Raw genomic sequence first — 15,342 nt, 5'->3', positions numbered from 1 at the left:
AGGCTAAGCACACTAAGAATAAAGTTTACTCTAAGTCAGTTCTTGGGCAGAGGGCATATTAATAAATGTACCTTCAAACAAAATGCTTTAATTTTTATTTATTATCCTTTATATCCTATGTGAGATAACATTTTGATATGAATGTGGGTACATGATTGGTAAAGAATTTGCTATAAATCAGAACAAGAAAGAAAACCAACACTAAAGTCTACTTTTTAGAGTGTGATTCACATTTGATTCTGTCTTATAAAGAGATCAGATTCCCCCTTCCAGACATGCAACAAGTAGAGAATGACTCAGGGCGTTCAGGAAAGAAAATCACAATGCAAGGGCTTGTCTGTCCTAGCATCACTGCATTCAATCGTCAGCTGTGGGTTCCTTTCTTTCAGCTCCTCCAACAGCTTCTGAGTTTCCACATTAGACTCATCTATCGTCAACCTGGGGATCAGAGAAAATTAGTGTTTCCTGGTCACCTTGTTTTTTTGTTCCAAGTGATCCATTCTAAAGAACCAAAAAATTGCACGTTTCTACTCTGCACACGTGGGGTTCACCATGAGTTGGAGGCAACTTGACAGCAACTGACAACATATAAATGTAATTAAAATATATATATCAGATTAATATCAGACATAGCAATGTAATGGATTGAGTGACTTTAGCCATTTCTATGATCATCACATGGTATCCAGTGCAAGCTCTGATCCTGGTCATCTATGGTTTAACTCTCAAATGTCTACCTTTCCAACGAGCAACTTCTCTGTATACCCTGACCTGGGTCATAGCTGCTACCAGCTAGAGATGAGGGATATATGCATGACAGGAATATAGTTCCTCTAAACCAGCTAAAGAAGCCCTGGTGGTACACTGGTTAAAGTGCTCACCTGCTAACCAAAAGGTTAAGCAGTTCAAACCCACCAGCCACTCTTGCCAGAGAGACGTGGCAGTCTGCTTCCATAAAGATTTACAGCCTTGGAAATTCTATGGGGCAGTTCTGCTCTGTCCTATGAGTGGGAATTGACTCACCAGCAATGGCTTTTTGATAAGCCAGCTAACCTGTTCAGGAAATTTGATTAGAGAGATATTAGATAGTCACTGACATTCAGTGGAACTAAAAAGGTAGGGTCCCTGGGTGGTGCAAACTGTTAATGTTCTAAGCTACTAACCAAAAGACTAGAGGTTCAAGTCCACCCAGAGATGCCTCAGAAGAAAGGCCTGGTGATCTACGTCTGAAAATCAGCCACTGAAAATCCTATGGAACACAGCTCTACTCTGACACACATGGGGTCACCATGAGTTGAAATAAAACCGATGGCAGCTGGTTTGATTTTACACTAGAAGGATGCTATTGACAGATCCCTTACATTGATTCCTGTAAAGTGTGCTTCCCTCAACCCCTCAAACTACTCTTGTGGCAGGAAATTCACCAGGAAACAGAAAGGCCATACCTGAGTTTCTGTAAGAAGCCCTTCTTTTGTTTTAAAGCCTCCAAGAGCACTGTAACTCCACTCTGCCCCAAGATATTCTCGCCCAGGTCCAGAGTCTCCAGGCTTTCGTTGTTGATGAGAGCCAATGCAAGATCTTGACAACAGAGAGTCGTGATGGAACAGCCCCAGAGCCTGTAGAGGAAAAAGCAGAGAAGCCTACTCATTCATGGAGCATTTGGTTGAGATGTGGAGAAAGAAGCACTGCAAAGCTCATTACCCTGTTGATGGAGCCATTTGTTTCCTGGAGTAGCGTCCCATCTGGATCTCACTAGGTATTAAGCTGGGCAGCACAACTGCTTCCTGATCACTGAGTCCAGAAGCAAGATGTTCTTACTTTTGTTTATTGTTGAAAATGTACACAGCAAAACACACACCAATTCTGAGTACTATCTGAGGTCTTAAAAGCTTGTGAGCAGCCATCTAAGATATGACTACTGGTCTCTACTTGTCCAGAGCAAGAGAAAGAAAGAAGGAAGCCAAAGACTCAAACTAGTCTATAGGACAGGACTAATGGTCTACAAGAACCATGGCCTTATGTACGCTGAGACCAGAAGAACTAGATGATGCCCAGCTAACACTACCAACCATTCATATAAGGGACACAATAGATGGAGCCTGATAAAATTGGAGAAAAATGTGGGAACTCAAATTTTCACAAAGTCCATACTTAATGGACTGCTTGAGACTAGAGGACTCCCTGAGACCATTGCCCTGAGATGCTCTTTAAAACAGTTTCTGAGGTCTCCCTCTAGCTAAGTAACAGACTGGCTCACAAAATAAAGAATATCACCATAAGTACTGTGCTCCTTTAAAAAAAAGTCATCTATGAGACCAGTCAACAATTACTTTAAAATAAAAACGAGCAGGTAAAGGGGCAAGGAAACTAGATTAATGGAAATGGACAACCAGAATGGAAATAATGAAAACGTTTATGCATTGTGAAGAATTTTAACCAATGTCAATGACCAATTTGTGTACAAATTGTTGAATGGGAACCTAACTGCAATGTAAACATTCACTGAAAACACAGTATTATTTAAAAAAACACACAATTCAACTATTTCTACGTGTACAATGCAGTGACATTGATTACATTTTTCAAATTGTATAGTCATTCTCACCCTCCTTTTTTTCCAAGTTGTTCCTCTCCTATATTTATAAACTCATTTCCCCCTAAGCTTCCTATCTAAACTTCTACTTTGGTGTTAAGTTTTTGAAAAGAGCACAAAGCTCATGGTGGACATTTTCTACAAGTTAGACTGTTATTTGGTTTAAAGAAGGCTTCAGGGCATATGTGTATAGGTATATATGTACACATGTGTATATATGTATGCATATCTATAGGGCTGCATGCACATATATTCATATATATAATAATGCACATGGGGACAGTTAGGGATACTTCTTGGATATAAAGTCTTAGACATAAATGATCCCTTGTGGATTTCTAGGACCAGCTAGAAGTCATAGTTAACTGGCAGGTGTTAGTTTTATATGAGAGCAAGAGCTCCAGAAAAATCAAAATGATATAACTTTTGAACAGAAATAGGTATCCAATCATATGTAAGACTCTTGAATGTTGTCCTAACTATAATTCTATAATTATAAATATAATAAAGTATAATTCTAACATGAACAGAAATTTCATGCTGGACTTGTTCCCATATATGGTCCCCGCACCTGCTTTTTATAAATAAAGTTTTATTGGAACCCAGCCATGCTCATTTCTTTACATGTTCACACAACAATGTCAGAGCTGAGTAATTTCAACAGAGACCACATGATCCACAAAGCCTCAAATATTTACTATCTGGCCCTCTACAGGAAAAAAAAAAAACTTCCAACCCACACCATGTAACTCGGGTCCCTGGTGGCGCAAACGGTTTGCACTTAAAACCTAACCAAAAGGTTGGTGGTTTGAAATTGAAACCACGCAACAGTTCTGCAGGAGAAAAGACCTGGCAATCTGCTTCCGTAAAAACCACTGCCAAGGAAATTCCTATAGGGCAGTTCTACTCTTTCATATGGATTCGCTAAGTGGAAACTGACTTGTTGGCATATAATGACAATGATATAATTCAATATATAGTCACAATCCCTGGAAGAATTGTTATATGAACTTTAAAGAACATACGAAAAACATCAGATCCAAAAACCAATCACCTACCCCAAATCCCAGAGAAGGAAAGAGCCAGAAGGTTAAACCTGCTCTGAAGGACACGCAAAGGTTAACATCTTTCCTTGGTACTATCCATTCTTCCTCTTAATTTTCACCCAACTTATTACCAATTACATTCAACTTGGGATATTTAGAAAAATTATTAAATGCTCTATCTGTCCTAGTGGAATCCAGGGTGTGCATGTGCCTATGTATACATACACATAAACACATACATTAAGGCGGCAGCAGAGACTTACACCAGGGTCTGTAGTTTACAGTCGAGGTAACTCAAGCCCTCACACAGAAGCTGCACTCCACCATCTCCAAGCTCATTCTTTGCCAGGCTCAGGTGTGTCAGCTTCTGGTTGATGATCAAAGCAGAAGAGAGATCCTTGCAACTGGCTTCTGTAAGATGACAGTTTTCCAACCTGCAGAAGCATCACACAAACGGTAAGATGGTGGGAACACTTCTAAAATCCAGCCTTGTTGGCTCCCTCCAAATGCTAGAGTCCTCAGCTACAGCCCTTCTTGTAATTCCCCCCTCCCCTCTCTCCTGTGCTAGTGATCACAGCCATGAAGGAGGAGGCAGAGAAGGACAAAGTACATGGGCCATGCACTTGGTGCCAAAAATGGGGACCAGGTGTTTCCATCAGTAGGAGGGTTCATGCGTTGCCAACAGCATGCTCTCAATTCCAGTGTTACCACTGCTCTTCTCCCCATGGCCCCAGACCTAAAACAGAGATGCTACAGAGGATGAAAAGGTTAAGACTTACGATAACATCCGCAGAGAGCAGTTTGGGTGTTTCAGAGCAGCACATAGCAACTTCACATCCTCAACTGAGAGCTCACTGTCTGTGAGGTTCAGGCACGTCAGAGACTGGTTCAGTTCGAGGCCTGAGAAGAGACATTCCCATTCCTCAGCGATAGCTGCACAAGATCCCAACCTGCAGGAGAAATGGGAACAAGTCATTCTTGAGAGTCCAAACACTGTCTCTGGCTTCACCTTCACACCATCATCCAAGAGCTCACTGGCTATTTAGTTTAGACATGTTAGAGGCTGGTTGATTTCAAGAGCCAAGGAGCGATCAGCCCATTGCTGAGTGGTGGCTGAACAAGATCCCAACCTGCAGGAAAAACGGGGGTAAGTAATTCTTCTAGGCAGACACAGACACTAAGTCATCGTATTACACTTCCTTGAAGACTATCTCCTTGTTTTCCATCTCATTCTACTCCAGTATGCATCCAGCCCTGGCCTGAATTATTAGAGAGATTTGGTCACCTTTGCATCTCTTTCAACTATCCCCAAGGCCACTTGATCAACATCCAAGGCTCATCTCCAAGAGCAAAAGAAATATGAAATATAACTGTTTGAAATTTCATTGACGTGGCCTGCTAGTTCTCAATGCCACTTTCCATCACAACCACTTTTTGTATCTGAATTGGTCTTAATTCCTCTTAGATTTAAATATGTGTTTTTACAGGAAATTACTGATGCTCAATAAAAGCTCCCCCCCCCAAAGTCAATCTCATAAGTTATTAGGAATATTCAAAAATAAAGCAACAAGATACAATTTGATACATAGGCAAAAAATAAATAAAACCCATTGCTGTTGGATCAATTCTGACTCACAGTGACCTAGTGTGTGTCAGAGTAAAAACTGTGCTCCACAGAGTTTTCAATGGCTACAGTCTTACAGGCTTCATGGCACCAGTGGGTGAATTCAAACCACCAACTTTTTGGTTAGCAGCCAAGTGCTTAACTGTGCCACCCAGGGACTCTAGGCAGTCAGGTCCAAAGTTTGTTGAGTTTAAATATTGCAAGGATAAGGAGAGTTGGAAACTCCTTCTGTTGATGAGGTAGCCCTGGTAGCACAGTAGTTAAGAGCTACCTCTGCTAACGGAAAGGTCAGCAGTTCAAATCCACCAACCAACAGCTCCTATAGGGGAGAGTTCTACTCTGACCCATAAGCTTGCTATGAGTCAGAATTGACTCTATGTCAGCACGTTTGGCTTGGTTTGGTTTTCTATTGATGAGAACATGAACTTTGTGCAGTTGTTTCGGAGAACATTTAGGCAATCTATTGATCCCATATGTCAGGCTCTACAACCCAGCTACTCTTCTACACACACACTCACAACATGCAAAAGTGCATTTCAGATGACAGCAAGGGACTCTGAGACCAGCTTATTGCTTGAATTATGGTCCTGCTTCTACGTACAATCTTCACAAGTTACCCTTTATAGGATTCCTTTGTTCCCATCTGTACCTTGGGGAAAGACAATATTTTCATGTCAGTAGCTACAGAGATAATCCATTCACATATTGTGCCTAGTAGAATGTTTGTCACATGGGTAAAACTGAAGTTCTTAGAACCAATACTTTTGCTCCCTCAGAGATTAAACTATGATGTTCCTGTTGGGTGCTTTTCAGTCTATGTCCGACTCATAGGGACACATGTGACATAGAACTGCCCCATTGGGTTTTCCTGGCTGTAATCTTTTCAGAAGCAGATCACCAGGCCTTTCTTCCATGGCACCACTGGATGGGTTTGAACCGCCAGCCTTTGGGTTAGCAGCTGAGACTTAACCATGCGCCACCAGGGCTCCTTTAGATTATCAGGACATTATAAATCTACTTAATAGTAATCTGTTCTAAGTGAAAAGATAAGTGCCTCAAATCAAGTGAGCATAAACAGGAGATGCTGTATTAGCGCTTAAGTTTTTTGGAGCCTCAATTTACTCACATCATTTATAAAAACTTCAAAGCTATGGATTTCGTTTTTTTTCTAATGAAACCTGACATGAAAGGAAAAACAGTAAAACATAAGTCAACAATGATGATAAAAAGCTATCATTGAGTGCATTTTCGCCTGGTCCCTACACTAATCAGTTCATACCCCAGGTTTCATTCACTTCTCACCAGCTTCGTTTTATGGGTGAGAAAACAGCTCAAGATCATATAGGTAGTAACAGAGCAAGTACTTGAGCACATTTCAATTCTAAAAACCTGTGCTGCTACTCAGTATCTTGAGATTGCTAATCAACTAAGTCAAGAAAAATGGTGCCCCAAAGACTAGTGATGGTAATCAGAGTACTCACTAGGTGAAAGGTCAATCCATAGAAAGAGGGAATTTCTCAAGCCAGTTGAGCTACCAGGAACCAGGACACTTGTCACTGAGTGACTAAGTTAAAGTTGATGGCTGCTCTGAATCACAACAGGTAGGCAACACACAACTTGAAATAACATATCCCTAGGCTAAAGGATCCACCACCTGTCCTCAGTTTGTGGTGGCTGAGGTGTTGCTGTGATGCTGGAAGCTATGCCACTCGTATTTCAAATACCATCAGGGTCACCCACAGTGGACATGTTTCAGTGGAGCTTTCAGACTAAGACAGACTAGGAAGAAAGGCCTGGTGTGGTGATTCACTTCCAAAAATTAACCAATGAAAACCCTATGGATCATAACAGAATATGTCTGATACAGTGCTAGAAAATGAGTCCCCTAAGTTAGAAGGCACTCAAAATACACAGTGGCCACAACAGTGGACTTGAGCATACCAACGATCGTGAAGGTGGCACAGGACCGGGCAACATTTTGTTCTATTGTACACTGGGAGGTCATGAGTCAGAGACCGACTTCATGGCAACTAATGACAACAGACTAGAGGATGACTAAAACTTCTGGATGCTTCTTTGGACTCAAGGTTAATTATTAAAAGCAGAAGACCAGCTGGAGAGAAGAGGGTAGGGAGGAGAGTAGAGGCTGAAACCCCACCTTTGTTGTTGTTAGGTGCCGTCAAATTGGTTCCAACTAACAGCGACACCATGTACAACAGAAGGAAGCCATACCCACAATCATTGCTATGTTTGAGCCCACTGTTGCAGCCACTGTGCCAATCCATCTCATTGAGGGTCTTCCTCTTTTTTGCTGACTTTAACTTTCCTAAGCATGATGTCCTTCTCCAGGGACTGGTCCCTCTTGATAACATGTCCAAAGTGTGTGAGACAGTCTCACCATCCTCACTTCTAAGGAGCATTCTGGCGATACTTCTTCCAAGACAGCATCCTTCTTTGGATGACGTCTTAGTCTCCTAGTGCTGATGTACCACAAGTGGACATCTATAAAGAACAGAAATTTTCTCACACTTCTGGAGGCTAGAACTCTGAATTCAGAGTGTGGCTCTAGGGAGAGGCCTTTCTTTGTCTATGTCAGTTCTAGTAGTTGGCAAACCTTGGAGTTTCTGGGCTTGTAGAATCAAGTGCCTGGTCACCATCAGATTGAGTCTTTCCCATTTGTGTTTGTCTGTGTCTACAGGTCCCTGGGTGGTACAAACAGTTTAGGCTCACCTACTACGGTACAAGTGATCACTTTTGTGTGGCCTTTCTCACCATGGTCTTATAATTCCCACCCAAATGACTGGGTGGGACTGTGCAAATAAGGTAATTGTGGCCCACCAAAGGGTTTCCTCAGTTTTACCATCCCACTAGCTTAAAAGAGAGCCAATTCCAGAGCAGAGAGAGGATCTTACCACCACAAGGAAAAAGAGCCAGCACGTGTTTTGGACCCAGGATCCCTGTGCTGAGCTCCTGGAACCAGGAGACTGAAAGACAGAGAGCGTAACACAGCAGATGACAAGAAGCAGCGGCAGAGAAATGATGGCAGGAGACCGGCAGGAGATGGTGCAGTGGGCTTCCTGGCCCACGGTGTGAGAAAGCTGAGCGCCTTTGGGCAGAAGCCTTGCTGGAGAAGTAGGGTGTTTTTGAGCACTTGGTGGAGCTGGGTTTGCTGACCCATGGAGCTAGAGCTGGGTGCTTTTGGACTGAGGCTTACTGGCAGGATGGGATGCCTCTGGCAGTCCATGGTGTGTTCTTATCAGCAGAGGTAAAAGAACTCTGTAACACTTGCTGGAGCAGGGCAGAGGCTGAGGGCCAGAGAGTCATGCCTATGACCGTGGCTGAGAAGAGCCTGTCCTGATGGAAGAACTTGTATCCTGAGCATTCCTGAACCTGAACTGTAAGCATTTAACCACTACGCCACCAGGGTTTCCATCTACACGTATAGGGGTTAGGATTTACAACACATTTTGAGGGGGGCACAATTCAACCCATAACAGATGGTAAGAACATCAAACACCACGAAATGTACCTCAGAAACTGAAGGTTGCACTTTGAGTGCCTCAGGGCCTCATACAACAGCAGCAGCATCTTCTCACTGTGGACGCTTCCTTCCAGGATCAAGTGTGTTAGAGTCGTCTTACCAACGAGAGCCAGACAGAAGTCCCGATAAGCATCAACAGGAGAGACGTTTTTAATCCTAGGGAAAATAAATAAGGGATTCCCTCTTAAATTCTTAAACCCTGGTGTAGTGGTTAAGTGCTACAGCTGCTAACCAAAAGGTAGGCAGTTCAAATCCACCAGATGCTCCTTGGAAACCCTATGGGGCAGTTCTACTGTGACCTATAGGGTGGCTATGAGTTGAAATCGACTCAACGGCACTGAGTTTGGTTGGGTTTTTTTGGTTGCTATTGATTCCAACTCATGGTGGCCCCATGTGTGTCAGAAGAGAACTATGTTCCATAGAGTTTCAATGGCTGATTTTTGTTTAGTAGATTGGCAGGTCTTTCTTCCAAGGTACCTCTGGGTAGACTTGAACCTCCAACCTTTGGATCAGCAGCCAAGCGAGCTAACCATGGCACCACCCAAGACTCTTACATTATATTAAAAAAAAAAAAAAAAAACCCAAACCCACTGCCGTTGAGTCGATTCCGACTCATAGTGACCCTATAGGACAGAGTAGAACTGCTGCATAGAGTTTCCAAGGAGCGCCTGGTGGATTTGAACTGCCAACCTCTTGGTTAGCACCCGTCGCACTTAACCACTATGCCACCAGGGCTTCCCCTACATTGTATAGAGGATTATATAAACAAAAAGCTGCAATATGGTTCAGAGTGAGGAACCATTAGAACTTCTAGTTCATTAATTGTCTCAACCTTTTGCAGTGGGAAATAATGATTACCAGTCATTTCACACAAGTGCTTTACTTTTATGCCAATGTTTATTAAAATACTTGATGTAACATGATTTTCCCACTAGACACATTTCTTTGCACCTGGTTGGAGCCCAGCCACACATTGAAATCTTGCTCCCGTATTAAAAATGGAGAGTTTCTGGGTGGTGGGCTGCTAAATGTTCAAGTCCACCCAGCGGTATCTTGGAAAAAAGCCCTGGTGGATCTACTTCTGAAAGGTCATGGCTTTGAAAACCCTATTACCTATACACCAATGTTCATTGCAACATTTTTCATAATAGATGAAAACATCTGAAATGCCCTTCAATAGATGAATGGATAAACAAAAATGTGGTACATACACACTTGGAATACTACTCAGCCATAAAGAGAAATGAAGTCCTGAGGCATGCCACAACATGGATGAACCTTGATATCATGCCGAGCAAAATAAGTCAATCACAAAAGGACAAATACTGTATGAGCTCACTTATATGAAATAAGCAAATATATAGAAACCAACGATTTGTAGTGGTCACTAGGGTCGCTATGAGTCGGAATTGACTCGAAGGCAACGGGTCGGGTTCCAGGGGTAGAAGGGAGGGAAGAAGTGGGAGCTTCTGCTCAGGGGTAATTGAGTTTGTTAATGGTGGAAGAATTTGGGAAAGGATAGCTAAGAAAGGTTGCACAACTTCAAGAATGTAGTCTACGTCACTGAATTGTACATGTAGAAATTGTTGAGATGGCACAGATTTTGTTATGTATATTTTCACCACAATAAAATTAAGAAGAAAATCCTATGTAGCACAGTTCTAATCTGACACACGTGGGGTCACCATGAGTCTGAGTCAACTTGACAGCAACTGGCTATTACAAATTCAAGACGGCTCTCAGGGATTGAGTTGTATCTCCCATAAGTATGTGTTGTAAATCCTAACCTCTGTGCCTATGGTTATAATCCCATTTGGGAACTAGTTGTCTTTCTTATGTTAATGAGGCAGGATTGCTATAAGGTGTATCTTAGTCAATCTCTTTTGAGATAAAAGGTTAAAGCAAGGAAGCTAGAGAAGCAGAGATGGGGGAAGCAGGGATGTCAAGCCACATGGAGATCTCCAAGGAATCAGGAAACAAGCTGAAGAGGCAAGGACCTTCCCCAAGAGTGGACAGAGAGAAAGCCCTTCTCCTGAAGACAGCACCCTGAATTAAGACTTCTAGCCTCCTAAACTGTGAGAAAATAAAGTCCCGTTTGTTCGAGCCCTCCACTGTGGTATTTCTGTTATAGCAGCGCTAGATAACTACACATCTAGGGATTTTCATCACAGGGTTAGCATCTACTTACACCACCTTCTGGAGATTACAGGTGACACGGGCCATTCGCTCACAAAGAATCCTCACTGAGGTGTCACTCAGGAAGCTGTCACTCACATCCAGAACGCTCAGATTCTTGTTTAAGTTGACCACAGAGCAGAGGTCCACCCAGAGAGGAAGAAAGCGATAATCACGCTGGGACCTATGAGGAAGAGACGAAGAATACTTGTTGAAAAGTACATATGCGGACAATACAAAAGGCATTGGTTGTTGTTAGCTGCCATCAAGTTGGCTCTGACTCATAGTGACCCCCCAGCACTATGGAACAAAATGCCACCCGGTCCTGCGCCATCCCCATGATTGGTTGCGGATTGGACCATTGTGATCCACAGGGTTTTCATTAGCTGATTTTTGGAAGTAGACTTCCAGGCCTTTCTTCCTAGTCCATCTGAGTCTGGAAGCCCTGCTGAAACCGGTTCAGCATTATAGCCACATGTAAGCCTCCAATGACAGACAGGTGGGGGGTCCACATGAGGTACACTGGCTGGGAATTCAACCTGGGTCTCCCGCGTGGGAGGTGAGAACTCTACCACTGAACCACCAACGTCCTTAACAGGTATTGGTAGGGAGGAAAGAACGTTTGAAATAGTGACAATGTCTAAGAACGCCCTGGACCCAGTCCCAACATGAAAACCAGAATAAAACAAGACCTGATTCCAAAGCCCCCTTTTAAATCATGACATCATGCCTCCCACCTCAGTGGTCATGGAGGCAGGAAGTCCAACAAAAGGGAAAATTCTGACTCTAAGCTACAGGAAACAGAAGAGGCTTTGGCTTCTTCCTAGTGGAAAATGGGATGAAACTTGAAGATGGGAGACCCAAGAGAGTAAAAATGAGAATCCTTACCTCTCAAACCGAGAGCCTGGTTCCAAGGAAGTATCATTCTCCAGAAATATCCCTTTTTCTATCTTCAGTGAAATTTTCTCCAAATTTTGACAATGCTTGAGGCAGAAAGAAGCATGTACAATATCTGTTTCATTTTTCAACTTTAGGGACACTTCCCTGAAATGGGCCATTGCATCCTTCACAAACTGCTCCTTCTGAGATTCATAGAAACAGAAAAAAACATCCTTCATGTCCAGCACTGAGAAGGGTTTGTTCTCATTGGACTTCACTTTCCATCTCAGCAATTCCTGTTTGACATCTATTGACAGTTGGCAGCCAAACGTTGTCTCCAGCTCTCTGGTTCTCTTTTCATTTGAGAGGCCAAACAAGAAGTACCCAACCTGGGGCAGGCTGGGGTTCTTTAATCTTTCTTCCTTGGAAAGCAGCTTTTGTATATTGCCAATATCCTCCCTGTGGCTCTCCCTGTCTTCCTTCTCCTCCTCACTCCCCAGAACATAGAATACGGCAGCAAAGAACTGCTGGACACTGAGGTGGATGAAGGAGTAGCAGCCTTCACAGCCCTTGACCTTCTGAAGGATATTCTTGTCCAGGAAAGGACTGAGCTCACACTCCTTCACCCCAAGTCTCTCAAGATCTTCTCCATCAAACACAGATGTCTGTGTCCACACACCCTCAGCTGCCAGGAGACACAGAGCCTTCACTGGGGCTTGGAAGCACTGATCAGGGCAACTGTCAGGCACTGGCATAAACTGGCTGCAGATGAAACGCAGGAAAAGCGAGGTGGTAGTTTGGCAAGTGGGTGTGGGGTCCTCCCCCTTGTCCATCTGCAGCTTCAGACAAGTACAGACAACCCAGCACACCATGGGGGCTGAGCCCAGGCTGAACAAGGCTGTGTTGCTCCTCATCAAGTTGAAAGCTCGCAGGGCTTGGTCCTCATCTTGGAAGTGTTTCAGGAAATACTCCTTCTTGTCCACCTCCAAGAAGCCTTCGATGTCTATGAAGAACGGCCGTTCCACCAAGAACCAGAGCTCTCTCATTGCCCAGGGTCGCGTAGTGATCAGTAAAGTTGCTTTGGGAAACATTCTCCTTGTCAACAAACTACTCAAGAGGACGGCCACTGGCTTCTGCTTCTTCCAGTCACCACACATATCACTGATCAGTGCCCCAGGGGGGAATCTCAGCTCATCAAAACCATCAACGATGATCAGGATTCTCTGCGATCTGTCTAGGACCTCCAGAATGGCATCCTGCAACTCAGGACAGTCTTTGGAAATCAGCTCAGCACAAGTGCGTGGCCCCATATGGTTGAGTTCCTTGCAGCTGAGATAGAAAGCATATTTGAATGCCTTTCCGAAGTTGTCCCGTGTCCAGTCCAGCATCAACTTTTTGGCCAGTGTGGTTTTCCCAACACCAGCAGGCCCCTGCAGCACCACTGTGTGTGGCTTTGAAGATTTTTGGGGGTTAAGGAATGGTATGAGGTTTTTGCTCCTCTGGATGACGTCGTAATGCAATTTGTTGCTGTCTCTGGGCCAAAATTTATTCCTCCAGATGGAAGAATATTTCTCCATCATGTTTTTGTATTCCTTGTTTTTGCCTGTAGTGATATGAAATAGGAGACAATTGGGGTGCAGATGATTATACTCATTTTGCAAATGTGCCACATAAAGTACTAGAAAGGTGCCTGCTAAGCAAAATGTGGGTCCATTCTGCGGCAAAAAAACCTGGAAATCCCCTCCTGTAAAGATTACAGTCTAAAAAATCCTATGGAGCAGTCTACTGTCATGTTTGGTCACTATGAGTCCAAAATGACAGCACATAGCAAAAACAACAACAAAGTACTAAAAGTGAGGAATACAAAGAAGCAATTCACATTCCATGCCCTGGAAAACCAGTTCCGTCCTGAACTGTGTCCCCCAAAAAGGTAGACTGAAGGTTTAAACCCCGTACCTGTGAATGTGACCTTGTCTGGAAATAGGGTCTTTGAAGATGTTATCAGTTAGGTTAATAAAAGGGAAGAGACAGCCATGGAAAGACGTATCCATAATGTTCATAAGACCAAAGGGTCAACAACTATTTTAAAGCATAGATGAAAAGGTTGGGGGCAGGAGGGGAGGGAGATTAAGTACATGGAAGTGAAACTAGAACAGAAATAGTGAGAATGTTGACACAATGTGAGGAATGTAACCAATGTCATTGATCATTACATCTAGGAGAGAGACATGGAACAGAATTTTCCACAGGGCCCTCAGAAGGGATCAACACAGCCGACGCTGTGAGTTCAGAGTCCTGGCCTCCAGAATTGTAAGATGATAGATTTCTGTTCTTATAAGCCACCCAGTTTGTGGTATTTTATTACAGCAACCTTAGGAGATTAACACACTCCAAAAGGACAGTATTTACCAACCTTGTTTTTCTGCTTCTAAATCCTCTTCCATCTCTCCCAGGCTCAGGTTACCTATTCTTTTCTGCTGTACATATTCTGTAAAATACAGCATGGATATAAGCTTGGCCCATGGGGTCATCTGAACTTCCTAGATCAGACATTATTGTGGATATCCATGAGAGACCCTATTACATACCAACCGACAACCAGTTGCAACAAGTTGATTCGGACTCATAGCAACCCCATGTGTGCAGAGTAGAGCTGTGCTCCACAGGGTTTTTCATGGCTGTGACCTTTTGGAAGATCACCAGGCCTTCCTTCTGACACATCTCTGGATAGACTTGAGCCTCCAACTTTTCTGTTAATAGTCCAATGTCTAACCAATTGCAACAGGCTAGGACTTCCACAGTATTACACAGAACCAGGATTTTCAGTTTCACCTGGATATTAGAATCACCTGGCAAGCTTTTTAAAACACCAATAGCACTCAACACCCAACTAATCAAGTCAGAGTCTCTCTGGGTAGAGCTCCAGCAGCAATATTTTGAAATTTCTCTATGTGATATTACATGCAGCTCAGCATGAAATCCACTGTCCTAGAATAAGGGTTAACAAACTATGGCCCACAGGCCTAATCTGGCTTACCATCTATTTTTGTAAAAAATAAAGTTTCATTAAAATACAGCCACACCCGCTCCTTTTTGTCTATGTAGCTTTCGCAGTGCAACAGCAGAACTGAGTAGTTGTATGACCCATAAAGCCTAAAATATTTACTACCTGGCTCTTTACAGAGAAAGTTTGCTGAACCCTGCCTAGAACATTCTGGGTGGAAGAATTTTTCTTTTAATGTGACAGAATTGAAAGAGTTTATTCTGTATGGGAAACCAAACCAAAGGAATTGCTGTCCATTCTGACTCATAGCGACCCCATAAGGACTTCCCCATAGGAATTCCTAGGCTGTAACCTTTATGGGGAAACCCTGGTAGCATAGTGGTTTAAGAGCTATAGCTGCTAACCAAAAGGTTGGCAGTTTGAATCCACCAGGTGGTCCTTGAAAACCCTATGGGGCAGTTCTACTCTCTTATAAGGTCA

General features: G+C 43.2%; 1 protein-coding gene across 1 annotated transcript; it reads right to left on the bottom strand.

The window, feature by feature from the left end:
• Positions 1–305: 305 nt before the first annotated feature.
• Positions 306–14,312, bottom strand: LOC126085598 (NACHT, LRR and PYD domains-containing protein 7-like). Its single transcript, XM_049901163.1, is given in 9 exon segments — positions 306–438; positions 1,446–1,616; positions 3,903–4,073; positions 4,419–4,468; positions 4,649–4,769; positions 8,793–8,960; positions 10,993–11,163; positions 11,868–13,461; positions 14,272–14,312. Coding segments are annotated over 9 exon segments (2,610 nt in total). The 5' UTR covers positions 14,303–14,312.
• Between the last annotated feature and the right edge of the window lie 1,030 nt (positions 14,313–15,342).

The sequence above is a fragment of the Elephas maximus genome, chromosome 11 (assembly GCF_024166365.1).
Source record: "Elephas maximus indicus isolate mEleMax1 chromosome 11, mEleMax1 primary haplotype, whole genome shotgun sequence".
NCBI lineage: Eukaryota > Metazoa > Chordata > Mammalia > Proboscidea > Elephantidae > Elephas > Elephas maximus.
This window is presented reverse-complemented; position numbering and strand designations above follow the sequence as displayed.